The sequence below is a fragment of the Oncorhynchus clarkii genome, chromosome 20, assembly GCF_045791955.1.
Source record: "Oncorhynchus clarkii lewisi isolate Uvic-CL-2024 chromosome 20, UVic_Ocla_1.0, whole genome shotgun sequence".
In the NCBI taxonomy this organism is placed as follows: Eukaryota; Metazoa; Chordata; class Actinopteri; order Salmoniformes; family Salmonidae; genus Oncorhynchus; species Oncorhynchus clarkii.
This window is the reverse complement of record NC_092166.1, coordinates 60,436,622-60,455,458: the sequence shown is the minus strand read 5'-3', so window position 1 is coordinate 60,455,458 and position 18,837 is coordinate 60,436,622. Positions and strand designations below refer to the sequence as shown.

General features: G+C 42.7%; 1 protein-coding gene across 4 annotated transcripts in view; it reads left to right on the top strand.

Moving 5' to 3' along the window:
* The window catches only part of LOC139376632 (transmembrane protein 94-like), a 36,533-nt gene extending 27,647 nt beyond the window's left edge, over positions 1–8,886 (top strand). For 3 of the 4 annotated variants that reach the window (XM_071119435.1, XM_071119432.1, XM_071119434.1), the window contains 3 exons: positions 135–228; positions 386–556; positions 802–1,942. In XM_071119435.1, the coding sequence (XP_070975536.1) occupies positions 135–228; positions 386–556; positions 802–874 (338 nt within the window). In that variant the 3' untranslated portion in view covers positions 875–1,942. Of the gene's footprint in view, positions 1–134; positions 229–385; positions 557–801 lie in introns of all 4 variants that reach the window. The other variant, XM_071119431.1, reaches the window with a different exon arrangement.
* The last annotated feature ends 9,951 nt before the right edge of the window (positions 8,887–18,837 follow it).

Genomic DNA, 18,837 nt, shown 5'->3' with positions numbered 1-18,837 from the left:
ATTGTATCCCAAATAGCACCTTATTTCCTATATAGTGCACTACTTTTGACCAGGGCCCTATATAGAGTGCCAAGGTTCATGTATGTATCTTTACGTTTTATTTTCTTTCCATTTCTCTCGCCCTCCTTTCCCAGTGGTCATCTCTCTGAGCTATGTCCATCGCTCTCAGCCGCTGTGGAAGAAGAACCCCTTCAGCAACACCTGGTGGTGCCTCACTGTCCCCGTTGTGTAAGTGTTTCTGTTTGTGTGTGTGCGCGTGCAGCCTAACTGTTTCTGACCAGTATTAAAGGGCAGCTGCAATAGAGAAGTTTCAGCTTTTTTTGGCATCAACTGATACTCTTTTCTCACTCGTTCGGTCTTCCCCGCCCTTCCTCCCCACCTCCAGTCTGCTGGGTCAATTGGTGCAGGCCACGGTGGACTACCAGCTGTGGCAGGACCGGTTGGCACATTTGACCTTTGACCTGAAGGACATCCCCATGCTGGCCTGGCTACTGGTCTCCCTGTCCTCCCTGGTGGTGGTGCTGCTCAATGAGGCTGTCAAACTACACGAGATACGGTAAGATGGAGGAGGGTGAGGGGAGGAGAGAAGTAGGAAGGGGAAAGGATGAGTCTATTTTTTTTATTTAGCCTTTATTTAACTATGCAAGTAGAGTAGGAGTGGTATGATAGGAGGGAGAGAGAGAGAAAGGCAGAAGATTGCAGATGACCGAATGGTTGAGAGAAGAGGATTAGGGAAGGGATAGTCATGTGGGGCGAAAAACTGTTCTTATGTGTTGATCTGTCCATTCCTTCTGTCTGCAGGGTGAGGGTTCGCTACCAGAAGAGACAGAAGCTACAGTTTGAGACCAAACTAGGGATGAACTCTCCCTTCTGATTGGCTCAGACAATGAACAGAGGGGCGTGGCAATACATGCTGGGAACCAATCAGCCCTCGAAGTTGGTTCTAACTGCTGACACTGGGTCAGATCGTTTCTCATCCCTCTTGTTTGTTAGAATTGGAGAAAGGGTAATATGATCCTAGATCTGTGGTTGAGGGGAACTTCTACCTCAAGCTCATAATCACACTCCTCCTCAGTGCCCATTGACCTGAACCCAGGAGCACTCAACCCACCTCAGCCCGAAAGCACTGGCTCCTAGCAGGTAGCGCTAACCTCAACCAAACTGCTACACCTGCTGGGTGGTTTATCACTGCGATAATCCAATCTTTTTTTGGGGTGGGAGGGATCCTTGTTTAAATTGTATTACGGTATAATTGATTTTTTTTTCTCCCACGGTCACTGGTCTATGATATTGTCTCACACTGTATCACATAAGGATTATCACACTTCAGCATGTTCCTCCTTTCTTTTGTCCCAATACCAGACAGGGTTTCCACCAGGATTTGTTTCAGCAGCAGTAGATGTGGGGGGGTAGTTGGCGTGGCCAATGGTGTGGATTTAGAGGCCCTCCTCTTGGCCGCAGAAGCAACATTTAGCTGTTTTAAAGCAAATTTCCTGCAATTTTGCCATGGGGCGGAGAGAACATTTTACAGTTTTAAAGATCATTTCCTATGGCTCATGCCATGTTCTTAAGCTATCTGAGTGACTCCGATAACTATAACAAAATCAAAGCCATGACATTTTGGGAATTTTATATTCTAGTTTTATTTTGGTGATTGTTAGTCCTCAAAGATGATCTAAGTCAAAAAAATTATTGCTCCATTATCTTTTCTACACACATTATATCTGGTTTTAGTCATTTAAGTTTACACTGAAAATATTTTATCATCCCAAAAATTATGATACACTACCATTCAAAAGTTTGGGGTCACTTAGAAATGTCCTTGTTTTTGAAAGAAATGCAAAAAAACACTGTTCATTAAAATAACATCAAATTGATCAGAAATACAGTGTAGACATTGTTAATGTTGTAAATGACTAGTGTAGCTGGAAACTAAACATTTTTTTATGGAATCAGAAATACAGTTTAGACATTGTTAATGTCGTAAATGATTAGTGTAGCTGGAAACGGCAATTTTTTTAATGGAATATCTACATAGGCGTACAGAGGCCCATTATCAGCAACCATCACTCCTGTGTTCCAATGGCACGTTGTGTTAGCTAATCCAAGTTTATAATTTTAAAAGGCTAATTGATCATTAGAAAACCCTTTTACAAATTGCCTAGAAGGCCAGAATCCCAGAGTTTTGTTGGTACTTTTTAATGAAGCTACCAGTTAAGGACATGTGAGGCGTCTGTTTCTCAAACTAGACACTAATGTACTTGTCCTCTTGCTAAGTTGTGCACCGGGGCCTCCCACTCTTTCAATTCTGGTTAGAGCCAGGTTGCGCTGTTCTGTGAAGGGAGTAGTACACAGTTGTACCAGATATTCAGTTTCTTGGCAATTTCGCGCATGGAATAGCCTTCATTTCTCATTACAAGAATAGACTGACGAGTTTCAGAAGAAAGTTCGTTTCTGGCCATTTTGAGCCTGTCATCGAACCCACAAATGCTGATGCTCCAGGTACTCAACTAGTCTAAAGGCCAGGTTTATTGCTTCTTTAATCAGACATCAGTTTTCAGCTGTGCTAACATAATTGTAAAATAGTTTTCTAATGATCAATTAGCCTTTTAAAATTATAAACTTGGATTAGCTAACACAACGTGCCATTGAAACACAGGAGTGATGGTTGCTGATAATGGGCCTCTGTACGCCTATGTAGATATTCCATAAAAAATCTGCCGTTTCCAGCTACAATGGTCATTTACAACATTAACAATGTCTGCACTGTTTTATTTTAATCAATTGGATGTTATTTTAATGGACAAAAAAAATGTGCTTTTCTTTTAAAACAAGGACATTTCTAAGTGACCCCAAACTTTTGAACGATAGTGTATATAAAAAGAAAATGCATATAGGGGAAACACTGCCCGAGGAGAGTATCCCAATAGCAGACTAGAAAAACACCTACCATCAGGTGATGTCTGGAGGAAACTGGATTCAAGTCAATATGGGGAACCTAGGGAAACACACTAAGCATTTCTCAGCAACCAATCTCAAGGCTACTCTCTAGAACCCAGCCTTTTAGCCAGATAATGAACATGGCATTTTCTAAACCAGAATGTAAGAGAATATATTTTGTTTTTTCTTTCTTTTTTCCCCATTTCCTTTCTAACAAATATTTTCTTTGTTTCACACACATGCTCCGACTCCCGAGCTAAGCCAAGGGCAATCCTCCTGCTGTAATGCAATAAAGAATATATATTAATATAATGTACTTTGAAAAAGTACAACTGTATTAGTCTTGTTTAGGTCAGTTGTATTTGAATGTGCTAGCATGCCATTTTGAAACTCATGTACTGTAGGAAGGTTTTGTTATTTTATAATCATAGACTGGTTTGGTCCCTGTGTACATTCTTCCATCCTATTCTTCCCACCAGAGTACTGTAGTAAAGAGGGGACTGTCTTCAACTGTAGCTAACAAGGTTTCATCTGTGCTGTTCTCGATTACAATACCTTCTAGAGCGTTCCAGGGTATTCTGAAGGTGCTTCATATCATTCAGTTGCCTTTTTACTAGCCTGGGTGCATGTTTCTGCGTTCGACATCAACAACGCACAAGCTGACTACGTCCGGGATTCAATCAGATCACGCTTGTAGACAATGCTGCTTTCAAAGGCAATTTTACTGGGTTCGTGCAGATCGCATTTAAGGTAAACGCTGCGGATGTCGGCTCAATTGGAAATGACCAATGTCAAGCGCGCTCACGCACCGTTTCGTGTTGAATCCCAGCCTAAAAGCAGAAAGACTCACCCACCAGGCTACCTGTCTGTCTTGGGTGATCGAATCAGTAGATCCATTTGAACTTTTTTTATCCCTGATATATGACTTTCGCTGTGTCTGAAATGCCACCCTTTGTACTACTTTCGACCATGGCCCCATAATGTTCTGGTCAAAAGTAGGGCACTATAGAGAATAGGGTGCCATTTGGGAAGCAGATTGTCATGAGTTGCCATTGCCCATGCAGCTTTTCAGTTTTTAATTATTTCTATCCTGTGTATTTATACATTGTATTTATTTATTTATTTATTGATGCTTTTGTTATAGCTGATGTATGTATCATGTGCTGTCAGACAAACTGTCATGCTCCACAAACCGGCCTTTTCCATCGTGCTTTCTGCTTCTGGTGAATTACCTCTTCAGGGCCAGGAGTTTTTTCCGACCATGTCATCTGATCGTGAGACCCAGAGTTGTTCCCTGGTTGGCTCACGGAGTCAGGAAAACCTCGCGTCCCAAGTCATACTGTATATATAAATGGATATATTTTATCATGTGTGCGCCACACCCGCTCTCCCTATTTTGATTGTTGGCTACAATGAAGGTCAAATGCTAAGTTGACTAGGAGTCTGTTATGGGCCTAAGAGAGCACAAAAACATGGTGCCTAGGATTAACACCTCGACTCAGGGCGCTCGCACACTTGTGCCCTTCATAAGCTCCCTTTGATTGGAGTGTACCACAGGAGGTTGGTGGCACCTTAATTGGGGAGGACGGGCTCATGGTAATGGATTGTGCAGAATTGGTGGAATGGTATCAAATATGGTTTCCATGTGTTTGATTCCATTTACACCATTCTGGCCATTATTATGAGCCGTCCTCGCCTCAGCAGCCTCCACTGGAGTGTAGGTACTTACTTTTTAAGTACACTATTTCATAGGGTAGTTAGTAGTTACATAATCTGATAAGAGATGTGTGTGAGGAAGATATAATGTAAAAACACTTATCTAATATGTATCCCAGATAGGGTGGTCTGGTAACCGATTTTGTCTTGTTTTTTTTGCTCAGAGACCACTTGAACTAAGCCAGTCATTTTTTATAAATAGTAAACTTACATCTGACTCCTAATCATTCATACCAGGGCAGTTAACTGTTAACTCGTGTATATATTGTGTAGCATGCTAGCCGCTAATTGTATCCTATCAGGTCCAGATGGGGAATCCAGGGCTGCCGTTGGATCAGCCGATGGTGTGGGGACTGGAGCGTAGTCGGCCGGTGGGTCCAGGACAGGGCCAGACGCTGTGCCGAGGCCAGGGCTAGTTCTTGAGGACTGCAGTTGATGCTGGAACCAGAACAGGATCAGGGTCAGCCGACTGCAGGTCTAGAGTACATGGCGCTGGAGGCTCTGGTGCTGGATGGGACGCCAACTGGGACTCTTGCTGGAGAGTCGTCGTGGGCGTCAGGTCCAGGCCGAGCAGTTCTGCAAGGGCAGCAGGTAGTGTAGGGACCAGCACCGGAGTTGAGTCCGGTTATGGCTGCCCAGGAGTGACAGTAACTGGAGTGTTGGCTAGGGTGCTGGCTCAGGCACCGGTAGCTGCAGGTCTGGCTGGTTGTCTGCAGGTTGGAGCTCTGACGCTTGGTGGACTGGCTGCAGTCCTGGCAATGGCTTCACTGGCTCAGGTGCTGCTTGTGGTGGCGCCTCCTGGGGTGCAAGTTGGGTGCGGAGCTGGCTGCTGGATGTGCTCAGGTTCCGATGGTGACCGTTTGACTGTCCGAGTAACTAGCTTGGGAGCACTGGCTGGAGCACTTGTGACACTGGAGACCGCTGGACGTGCTGGAGTCCTGGTGGTAGTCTTGGGCGAGGGCACTGGCTGGAGAACCTCCTGGTGCACTAGTGACCACCGGACATGCTGGAGTCCAGGTGGTGGCAGAACTGGCTGGCGTGCCGGTGGCCACTCTACATGAGTGAGGGGGTGGCTGGACCGGTGGCCATGGCACCCAAGCCATTTGAGGTTGTTGCCCTGTCCTGAGCTCAGGATGCGGTTGGTCGATCCATCGGTGCTCAGGGGCTTTAAAAAAATAAAATGTAACCTTTATTTAACTAGGCAAGTCAGTTAAGAACAAAATCTTATTCACAATGATGGCCTACCGGGGAACTGCTTTGCTTGAAGTGCAGACTTTTGGGTGCTGCCAGTAGCCAGGCGGAGGTTGTGGAGCTAGTGGCTGCTGGACGGGCAGGACTCAGGACCAGCGCTGCGGGTTCTCTATGCCCACATAGTGCCTTGGGTTTGTCCTGATGTTACCATGCCACCCCTCGCATCTACCTCCCGCAGTTTCTTGATGACAGCATCTGTGATACGCTGGAGCCTCTTCCTTTTTCACTGGAGTCTCCGGAGTTCCCGGTCCTCCTCTTCTTGCCGGTGTGTGTGCCTCGTCCTGGGCATGGTATGCAGCATGAACTGCATCCCTTCACTACTGGTCATAGTCCAGGACAATTTAACCTATCCGGCTCGAAGGACCATGAAAAAGAAGCACACCATTTGGTGGTCTCTGAAAGAGGTACCGGTTTAGATTATGGTACAACTTTCCCAGCACCCTGGTTAGGCGTGAATGACCAGTAGGAGATAGGGATACAATTCACACTTTATTTCCATACACCAAACACACGGCAAACGGGAAGAGAACACTAGACTGTCCTCATGGGCCGATGAGGGCCGTGGACCCAGGGCTGGGGCTGGGTCAGCTGGTATTCTGAGGACAGGAACGGACAAGCGCACATACATGGCAAACAAGAAGAGGAGAAAACTAATGAAAGTGATAGTGGTTCATTGTCAAAGACTCACTAACACCAGTTGGGAGGCAGTGTTGTCCATGTGGAAAGGGTCTAGATGTGAGTTGAGGTGGAGGACATCAGTTTAAAGCCCTTCTCAACCTGCCCTCCTGGAAAGAACTGAAGAGTTGAGAGGCAGTGTGGGGTTCTGATGCTCCCAGGCTAAGCCACTGATTGGCTGACCAGGTCAGCTGACTCTGTTCCCTGGGAACCTGGTCCCTAGCACATAGGTGTGAAGTGGCCTTCTGCAGCAGGACAATAGATGGGTTGGTTGTTTAGCAACAAAACCGATTCGTGCGCAACAATGGGTCCAAACAGACAGGATTGACTTAGGTTGTTGATAACATGTAAACTATATTTAGTCGACTATGTTTTTTGAAAACCTAAATAAATGTTGGACAATGAGCTCTTGTTACAGTTGTTGATTAGTTACCGAGCTAATTTTAGCCATATTAGCATTGACATGAAATCAGTCAAAACACCTCAAAACAAGACATGATATCAAGAACTAGATGAAACTAACCAAAAAGAGTCACGACTCCCCACGTGGCAGTTTCTTGTCATTGTTAGTAGCTATCTGGCCATCCAGAATCACAACCTCTCACAGACTTCTGCCCCATTTGAAGCGTGCGCATCGTTTTCGTGACGTTATCAGCTAACCCATCTATAGACTCAGGCTACCAGCCCTCGACCTCAGCCTATCTCAGCTGTAAGAAGTCAGTTTGTCTCCAAGTACCAGGGCCAGAGAGAGGGTTTGAAATATGTGTTTTTTAACAGTAGCTGGGGTCAAATGTAACACCTAAAAAATAAACCAAATAAATTCACTTAACTTATGTTAATGAATTATCATAGACGTATGTAATGATTTTGCAACAAATTAGTATTTCTATGTGCGTAACCAATGATTACAGTATGTTTGAGCATGGCCATTCAGTTCCTCTCAAAACATCTGAATAGTCTGATTGTTCCTAGACGACTGTTTACAACTTCTTTGGTATGCTACTGGACCCCAAGGCTATTTAGTTAGTATTTGTATCATGCATGTAAAAAATCACTTGTTTTCATATTTTGGCAGCTTGGCTCAGAGTCATTTTTAACACTGCTTTACAATTGCCCCCCACCCTAGCAACCATGACACAACCTCATGTGCCTGTCAAGAGACAACAATAGTGTCACGTCAATATTCAGCCAGTATATAGTGATGATAATTATGCTAGTTTGAATTAATGGAGCGTAAAGGAAAAATACATCCGATTGGGGTGGGGGGGGGGGACTACATTCACCCCTAAAAAAAGAATAATATTTGCCCATAAAATGTGCAGAGATATTTCGCTGTAACTTTTCAAGCAGGGAGAGAGACCTTACATGGGCATGCACTGTGTGAGTTTCATCACAGCAAGTTTGGAGATATGCAAGGTGTTACAATTGACCCCCGTTACAACTGCCCCCAGTCTATCCTACTGTTGTTGAATGAGCCTAGCTTACGAGGGAAAACGGATGTCTGAAGTCAGTAACTGAATATGTTGATTTTTATACACTACAGTAGAATGCATCCACACGTTGCACATACAGTACATGTCAATGCATTGTTTTCATTTGCCATTTGATATTCATTGCTTTAAATATATGCATGAATAAGACCTTATGGATGCCCAGTCTTGGTCATGATAATATTGTTTCAGTTTGAGTATGTAATGTGAACTCAGTGGAGCATGGGACTGCAGGTGTCGCTAGCGTTTTTTCACCACACTGACCGACCTAGACACCTACTTACCTAACCCTCTTCTACGGCCCAGCTCCAGATCTACCCCTAGGCACGTGTAGATCTGAAAGGATTGGATCGGCATAAGCAACACGGCGATAAAAATCCATGTTGCTCACACCTATCCAATCTTTTAGAACGTTCGCAACCTTTTTTTCCAAAGTGTGATTTAAATGTTGTTGTTTTTTTGTCACAGATCTGCACAAAATACTCTGTCAAAGTGGAAGAGAAATTATTATTTAAAAAAAAGAAAAAGAAACCCTATTAAATCTTGATTAGATTCAACCCCCTGACTGTGAGTCTTTCTGGGTAAGTCTCTAAGAGCTTTCCACACCTGTATTGTGCATCGTTAGCCCATTTTATTATTTTCAAAATTCTTCAAGCTCTGTCAAATTGGTTGTTGATCATTGCTAGAAAACCATTTTCAGGTCATGCCATATGCAGATTTGAGCCAAAACTGTAACTCTGCCACTCAGGAACATTCACTGTCTCCTTGGGACTCCCGAGTGGCGCAGCGGTCCAAGGCACTTCATCTCAGTGCAAGAGGCACTGAGATAGTGGTTCGAATCCAGGCTGTATCACATCCGGCCGTGATTGGAAGGCCGTGATAGGGCGGTGCACAATTGGTCCAGCGTCGTTTGTGTTTGGCCGGAGTAGGCGGTCATTGTAGATAAGAATTTGTTCTTAACCGATTTGCCTAGTAAAATTTCAATAAGCAATTCATGTAGATTTGGCCTTGTGTTTTAGGTTATTGTCCTGCTGAAAGGTGAATTCATCTCCCAGTATCTGGTGGAAAAGCAGACTGAATCAGGTTTTCCTCTTGGATTTTGCCTAAACTTAGCTCCGTTTCTTTTTTATCCTGATAAACGACCCAGTCCTTAACAATTACAAGACTACCTAATAAGATGACGCAGCCACCACTATGCTTGAAAATATGGAGAGTGGTTCTCAGTAATGTGACGTGTTGGATTTGCCCCACACATAACGAGCTCTTTGTATTCAGGACAAAAAGTGAATTGCTTTGCCACAATTTTTTTTAGATGACTTTAGTGCCTTGTTGCAAACGATGCATGTTTTTAAATATTTTTATTCTGTAAAAAAGGTCCTTTTCACTCTGCCAATTAGGTTAGTACTGTGGAGTAACTACAATGTTGTTGATCCATCGCCAGTTTTGTCCTATTACAGCCGTTTAAACTCTATTTTAAAGTCACCATTGTGCTCATGGTAAAATACCTAGGTGGTTTCCTTCCTGTCCCGTAACGGAGTTAGAAAGGATGTTTGTAGTGACTGGGTGTATTGCTACATCATCCAAAGTGTAATTAAAAACTTCACCATCCTCAAAGGGATATTCAATGTCTTTTTTTTTTTTTTTTTTGCGCATCTACCAATCTGTGCCCTTTGCGAGGCATTGGCATATCTCCCTGGTCTTTGTGGTTGAATCTGTGTTTTTGAAATTCACTGCTCCACTGAGGGACCTTTACAATTATCGGTATGTGTGGGGTGCAGAGATGAGGTAGTCATTCAAAAATCATGTTAAACACTTATTGCACACAGTGAGTCCATGCAACTTATGTGACTTAACCTAATGTTTACTCCTGAACTTATTTTGGCTTGCCATAAAGGGGCATATTTTTAACCTAGTGGTTAGAGCGTTGGACTAGTAACCGGAAGGTTGCAAGTTCAAATCCCTGAGCTGACAAGGTACAAATCTGTCGTTCTGCCCCTGAACAGGCAGTTAACCTACTGTTCCTAGGCCGTCATTGAAAATAAGAATTTGTTCTTAACTGACTTGCCTAGTTAAATAAAGTACAATTTTAAAAATTAAAAAATTTATTTGTGTGGGGGAAAAAATTTAAAACATAATTCACTATGACATTATAAGTTGCGTGTAGGACAGTGATGAAAAACATCTCAATTTAATCAATTAAATTCAGTCTGTAACACAAATTTGGAACAAGTCTAGGGGTGTAAATATTTTCTGAAGACACTTCGTGAGGTGTTGAAGGTACAGGCTATGGGTTGATTGGGATGGGAATACACCGATTTGGGTGAAGCAACCAAGGCTCTGGAACTCTGTCTGTGTTCATACAAATGCTTGAAGCTGAACCCTGTGTCGATTGACTTGCTGTGATTGAGTATTTGTTGTGCTTCACAAATTTTATATATATATATTTTTTTTTTAAATGTCTAAATGTAAAATGATTTCAGTTTTTTTTTTTTGCAAAAGTTGATTTGTGAATCGAATTGTCAATAAATATGGTATTTTAAAATAAAACAGTAGGCCTACATGAATTGATTGATTCCACCTAGCTTTGTATACCACATGAATTAGAAGCGTACAATGCCCGTAGCGATACAAAGGGATATTGTGGTGTTCAGATAAAGGTGGCTGCTAGAGGCTTAAGAGAAGGACATTTAGAGATTGGATAGAATGCACTTATTCAAAATGTCTTTGAATAACAATACATGGGAGTGCAACTATTTTTATTCAACACAACAAAACTAGATAAATGTATAAGGTCTACACTGACCCTATAAATCAGACCTGTGGCCTGAACAGCACCAGAGTACAGTCAGATTTGCCTCTTCTCCCATGATACAGGACACACATTAGACAGAGTAACCTAATGGGGTTTAAAGGTCTTGGATGGAACATCACTGTCCAAATATCTACAGGCCGGTCCAAAATTGTTTGCACCCTTGATAAAGTGAGCAAAAACGACAAAGAAATGACAAATAGGGAGCTATATTGTATGCAAAAAAATATTATTATAATAATACAATTGCTCAGAAAAATGTATTTCTCAAAGATAAGGGTGAAAATTATTGGCACCTGTTTTCAATACCTCACCTTGTGAGGGTAATGGCACTGAGCCTTTTAGGAGGGATCTTAGACCATTCCTCCATATAGAATCTTTCCAGATCTATGATATCCTTAGCCTGCACTTAAGGACTGCCCTCTTCATTTCAAACTACAGGTTTTCAATGTGGTTCAAGTCTGGCGACTGAGATGGCCATTGCAAAATTTTGATTTTTGTGGTCAATTAACTTTAATTGTGGATTTTGATGGGTGCTTGGGGTTATTGTCCTGCTGGAAGATCCACTTCCGGCCAAGTTTTAGCCTCCTAGCAGAGGCAACCTGACCTGGCTACCCAGACTCCTTTCTCCGACCAAACTCTACAACCACGGGACGTTAGGGACTAATTGCGGAAAAGAGACTGAGTACCTCTCCTATGATTTCTAGAACGCAAACATTCTAACCGTTCTGATTGGTCCCAAAAACCAATGGGTTGAGCCAGAACATATGTGGGTATGCAGCGTTTAGAAAATGTGTCTGGCTTTGATACTCTTATTGGTTAGAGATAGCCAATGGCTGATGACTTTGTTTTGAACAAAACCACTATTTTCGACATCACCACAAATGACTTCAGCGATGGCAGTCTCCTACTTAAGTATGTAGCAACTACAAGGCAGCGGAATAATTCAGTTTTAGTCGTCAAGCAAGAGGCAACCAGAAGCAAAATAGCTCCCTAACATCAAAGATCCACCAACATATTTTGCAGTAGGTATGGGAATCTTCTGCATATAATTATTTATTTTGATGGAAAACCCACCACTGGTTTGCATGGCTAAAGAGCTTTATTTTCCTGTCATCCAACAAATGTAAACGCATGGAGTTTGCTAAAAGGCGTTGGCACTTGGTTTGGACCCGGTGCTATGATCAAATTACATGAAAATAGAGCTCTTTTGCCATGCACACCAGCTCTTCGCTATGTAGTCGCATGGGTCGCGTCATCCAGGCTATGTATCTGGAGCCGCTGAACCAGAGGAGCATGTATCATACTGTAGGACTCATTGCAGCCAGCACGTCAAACGAACCACAAAAATTAACGAGTCACTCAGAAAAACGAATCATGACTCAAGTCAGTAAAGAGTCGTTCAAAAATAACTAATTGTTTGCAAACTGCACATCACCACTGTGCACTTGTGTTGACCTCATCTGATGGCATTGCAACGGTCAGTTTCAGCATTCCTCAATCCAACTATGGCAATGTCTGGAACTAGCATTCCTAGGCAGTAGCCACTCTAGCATGGAATACTCCTGTTTCATAAAGTACCCATATTATCCCCACAGACATTTTTTTCGTGGCTGTTTTATTTACCACCACAAACGGACGCTGGCACTAAGACCACACTGAGTCAGCTGTATAAGGAAATAAGCAAACAGGAAACCGCTCAACCAGGGGCGGTGCTCCTAGTGGCCGGGGACTTTAATACAGAGAAACGTACATCAGTTTTACCTCATTTCTATCAGCGTGTTAAATGCGCAACAAGAGGGAAAAATATTCTAGACCACCTTTACTCCACACACAGAGAAATGTACAAAGCTCTCCCTCGCCCTCCATTTGGAAACTCTGACCACAATTCTATTCTTCTGATTCCGACTTACAAGCAAAAATTAAAGCTGGAAGCACCAGTGACTCGCTCTATAAAAAAGTGGTCAGATGAAGCAGATGCTAAACGACAGGACTGTTTTGCTAGCACAGACTGGAATATGTTCCTGGGACTTTTGGCATTGATGAGTACACCACATCAGTCACTGGCTTTATCAATAAGTGCATCGAGGACGTTGTCCCCACAGTGACTGTGGCAACATTCGCACTGAGCTAAAGGGTAGAGCTGCCGCTTTCAAGGTGCAGGACTCCAACCCGGAAGCTTATAAGAAATCCTGCTATGCCCTCAGATGAACCATCAAACAGGCAAAGCGCCAATACAGGAGTAAGATTGAATCGTACTACACCGGCTCCGACGTTCGTCGGATGTGGCAGGGCCTGCAAACTATCACAGACTACAAAGGGAAGCACAGCCGCGAGCTGCCCAGTGACACAAGCCTACCAGTCGAGCTAAATCACTTCTATGCTCGCTTCGAGGCAAGCAACACTGCAGCATGCATGTGAGCATCAGCTGTTCCGGACAACTGTGATCGCACTCGCCGTAGCTGACGCAAGTAAGACCTTTAAACCAGGACGTGTGCTCCGGGCATTTGCTGACCAACTGGCAGGTGTCTTCACTGATATTTTCAATATGTCCCTGATTGAGTCTAATACCAACATGCTTCAAGCAGACCACCATAGTCCTTGTGCCCAAGAGCACTAAGGTAACCTGCCAAATTGACTACAGACCCGTAGCACTCACGTCCATAGCCATGAAGTGCTTTGAAAGGCTGGTAATGGCTCACATTAACACCATTATCCCAGAAACCCTTGACCCACTCCAATTTGCATACCGCTCAAACAGATCCACAGATGATGCAATCTCTATTGCACTCCACACTGCCCTGTCCCACCTGGACAAAAGGAACACCTACTTGAGAATGTAATTAATTGACTACAGCTCAGCGTTCAACACCATAGTGCCCTCAAAGCTCATCACTAAGCTAAGGATCCTGGGACTAAACACCTCCCTCTGCAACTGGATCCTGGACTTCCTGATGGGCCGCCCCCAGGTGGTGAGGGTAGGTAGGAACATCTCCACTTCGCTGATCCTCAACACTGGGGCTCCACAATGGTGCATGCTCAGTCCCCTCCTGTACTCCCTGTTCACCCACGACTGCATGGACAGGCCCGACTCCAACACCATCATTAAGTTTGGAGACGACACAACAGTGGTAGGCGTGATCACCAACAATGACAAGACAGCCTATAGGGAGGAGGTCAGAGACCTGGCCGGGTGGTGCCAGAATAACAACCTGTCCCTTAACGTAATCAAGACAAAGGAGATGATTGTGGACTACAGGAAAAGGAGGACCGAGCACACCCCCATTCTCATCGACGGGGCTATAGTGGAGCAGGTTGAGAGCTTCAAGTTCCTCACCAACAAACTAGAATGGTCTAAACACACCAAGACAGTTGTGAAGAGGGCATGACAACCTATTCTTCCTCAGGAGACTGAAAAGATTTGGCATGGGTCCTCCAGATCCTCAATAGGTTCTACAGCTGCAACATCGAGAGCATCCTGACTAGTTGCATCACTGCCTGGTACGGCAACTGCTCGGCCTCCGACCGCAAGGCACTACAGAGGGTAGTGCGTACAGCCCAGTACATCACTGGGGCTAAGCTGCCTGCCACCCAGGACCACTACACCAGGCGGTGTCAGAGGAAGGCCCTAAAAATTGTCAAAGACCCCAGCCACCCCAGTCATAGACTGTTCTCTATGCTACCGCATGGCAAACAGTATCAGAGCGCCAAGTCTAGGACCAAAAGGCTTCTCAACAGCTTTTACCCCCAAGCCATAAGACTCATGAACAGGTAATCAAATGGCTACCCAGACTATTTGCAGTGTGTCCCGCCACCCCCTCTTTTTCGCTGCTGCTACTCTCTGTTTATCATCTATCCATAGTCCATTGAACTATACCTACATGTACATATTACCTGAATTAGCCCGACTAACCTGTGCCCCCGCAAATTGACTCTGTACCGGTACCACCTGTATATAGACTATTTTTATTAAATATTTGTTTAATCTATTGTTTACCTAATATTTTTTTTTACTTAAAAATTGCACTGTTGGTTAGGGCTTGTAAGTAAGCATTTCACTGTAAGGTTGTATTTTGCGCACTTGACAAATAAACTGATTTGATACAGTTGACCTAGGCAGATCTACGACGACAGAAATGTTACAAACTGACTTGTTGGAAACCTGGCATCCTATGATGGCGCCACATTGAAAGTCACTGAGCTCTTCAGCAAGGCCATTCTACTGCCAATGTTTTCTATGGAGAACGCATGGCTGTGTGTTCGATTATATACACCTGTCAGCAACGGGTGTGGCTGAACTAGCCAAATTCACTAACTTGAAGGGGTGTCCACATACTTTTGTATATAAAGTGTATTTTACCAACTTGTTTTTCAGTTTGGAAATATTGGGGTTCCCCTCCTGCTCAACAAGCAGTCCAAATGCGTATGTATCTGCCATTGCAGCCTGCATAACCTCAACTGGCAAACAACAAATATATTCACTGTAGGTGTGGTAGCCTGTATCAGTTTAGTTTCACTTTTGATTCGTGTGAAATGATATTATATAAATGACATTGAAACATGATCGGTATCGATCATTCGTCTGTATATATGCTTTATTTATCGTTGACATCAATACATTACATTAGCACACTGACTGTACACATACTTTTTCTTACAGTTTGCAATCATCAAGTCTTAAATGTATTTTTGAAACTAGTATTCTGCCAGCAGCACAAATGATGACATCACGTTTGTATGTTCATGTCAGAACCTTCAGAATAACAGCCCGTATTTCAAAACTCCTTCAAAATATATAGATTTTTAATCAATTGACACTTTTATTGTGCCAACAAGAAAAGGCAATACGACAGTTTTGAAAACCAATACAAAATATGGTTAATAAAAACTAAAATCAATAATGAAAAAATACAATGTTGACTCTGGTATGTTGAGATTATTGAGAGAGAACTTTTCTACCTGTCTCAGCTAAAATTGGGTGGGAAGTACTCAGTGTAGTTTGAGGGGAGCTGTGTAGCACGGCCTGCTTCTGGCTTTTCACTCCGCCCACTAAATAGCCTCCAATGCAATAATACACTGTAATAGTCAGTACATGGGATCGATATTGGCTTGTAGAGCTTTTTGACCTGTCTCAGCTAAAGTGTGTTGGAAAATACTCAGTAAGGTCTATATTGTATGTGTTGTTTTGGAGGGGGACTGTGTCCTACATATCCATCAGCACTTTATTTTACCCCCCCCCCCCCCCCCCCCCCCCCCCCCCATAGCCCACAATGCAATACACATTGGCTTGTAGAGAACTTTGGGGTTTGAAATACTCAGTAGATAAAATGCAAAACGTGTAAACCAGAGAACATGCACTACAAAAGAGAACATCCTTATTTGCATTATGTATATATTTTGGGGCGTTTACACAGTTATGCCAATTAAACCACTGTAGGCTTGTACATTTTGAATGACTAACAATAATAAGGAAACAAGCTTTCGATAACTATGTCTTCTTGAACACAGAGTAAAACTGTAAAGGAAAGTGACTTGGGTAGCCTATGAAACCGTAATGCATTGAGTGCAGTAGGATCCTCATCTCACTTGAGTGTCGGATTTGGGCCTCAGGATTGGGATCAATTTGAATTTTTGGGGCAATCAATTCAGGAAGATAAATTATATTCCAATGCAATCATTGAAAAGAGGTAGTCATATCTATTTTAATTTACTTCTTAATAGGCTGATAAGGAAAAGCTATTTATGTGAAGTTCTCTCAATTTTGTCAATTCAAAGAACTTCCTCCAATTGACCCCAACTCAAGTAGGAATATTAAATTATCAACACATATGCCTACATACACAAACAGTAATAGTACCAACAACATTGACCAACAACAACAAGCATCGTTGCCTACCTGATAAAGACCTACAAGGTCTCTCACCAATAGTCTCGAAATAGATCAAGTTGAAGAAGGTTTAATCACCAAGCTGAGTTAATCAAGGTGTCCAACAAAGGTGTGTGTAAATATCCATTGTCCCATTTCTCTTGTTGGGGGGCTATACCACCTCTCCTCCTCTTTTACAGCTAGGCCTATCAAATGAGAGATTTCTGTAAGAAATGCTATCCAGCAATTGAAAGGGAGGTTGGAAGGAGCACAAGTTAAAACAACCAAACAACCATTGCATAGGACTTTAAGACAGGAGTTATAATAAGACGAAGGCTAAGTAATAACATTTTATTTTCTCACAAAAGACAATTTTGGAGAAATAGGCGATGATTCATGAATCAGTCCAAAACCCAAGTCCAAGAGGCAAACTAAGGGTTTAAGAAACTCGTTGGAAAGCTATGCATAATTGGGGTGATATAAACCTATATAGCAAGGTGATTTTATTAGGATACTACTTCAAAAATATTTATTTGTCAGGCCAAGCCATTGACCTGATGCATTTTTAGGCACAACATAGAAATGTTGTGGGACTATAGTAGATTGAGTATTTCTTGGGTCATTATGTTAGTATATTATGTGTGTTTGTAATAGTGTGTTATATGTGGAAATGTCTTCGTATTATAAATTGTATTTTAATGTTTAAGGACTCTTGGAAGATTAGTCTAAATGGGGACACAAAGAGATCCAAATAAAATCTTGCTCTGATTTGTCTTCCTGAGGGTCCCGAGATAAAATGTACTATAGTTCTGTTTGATAAAATCCATTTTTAAATTCAAATGTAGGAACTGGGTTCTACAGTTTGAACCCTTGCTGTCTCTGGCTCCACACCCACCCCGCCCAGCCATCTCGATGTGTGAAAGTTAGCGTATAAGCTAATGATCCATCATGTATGACATTCCTGGGAGTGTGTAAACTTAAATTGTGTATTACCATATACTTTTTGTTTGTTCTCTATAGTTATGTACTTAAATGTATCAATTGACCAATTCAGCACATTTGGGCAGACTTGATACAAAATATTGTCCAGTATTGAAATGCTTCACTGGCTCAATCTGAAACTTCGCATAAACACTGCCACCATCTAGTGGCAAAAATTGGGCCTAAACTCCAATAATACATTATGGCCTTTCCTTTGCATTTCAAAGATGATTAAATAAAAATAAAAAACACATGTTTTTTTGTTTGCATTATCTTTTACCAGATCTAATGTGTTATATTATCCTACATTAATTTCACATTTCCACAAACTTCAAAGTGTTTCCTTTCTAATTGTATCAATAATATGCATATCCTTGCTTCAGGTCCTGAGCTAGTTAGAATATGGGTATGTCATTTTTGGTGAAAATTGAAAACAAGTGTCTGATGCTTAAAAGGTTGAACATGCTGGTAGAAATTAGGTAAAATCGATTTTATTTACCCTTCATTAAAGTCCCCAGACTCTGGACTGGTGCTTTCCTGTTTTTTTTTATGGCCGTATACTGCTCATTGAGTGTGGTCCAAGTTTCAGAATCGGTTTGTTGTGGTAAATAGACAGCTAAAAAGAATTGATAAACTCTCTCGGTAAATAGTGTGGTCTACACGTTATCATGAGATACTCTAACTCAAGCGAGCAAAACCTCAACTTCCTTAGATTTCATGCACCAGCTTTATTTTTACAAATATACACAGACCGCCAGCCGTTGTCTTACCGGAGGCAGCTGTTCTATCCTGCTGAAAAAAACTAGTCTCTCAAAGCACTTCATGATGACAGAAGTGAGTGCTACATTTAGTTCAGTTACCTTTGCATTCTTGGGTACAGGAACAATGGTGGCCATCTTGAAGCATGTGGGGACAGCAGACTGGGATAGGGAGAGATTGAATATGTCCGTAAACACACCAGCCAGCTGGTCTGCGCATGCTCTGAGGACTCAGCTCGGGATGCCGTCTGGGCCGGCAGCCTTGCAAGGATTAACATTTAAATGTCTTACTCACGTCGGCTACGGAGAAGGATAGCCCACAGTCCTTGGCTACGTCAGTGGCACTGTATT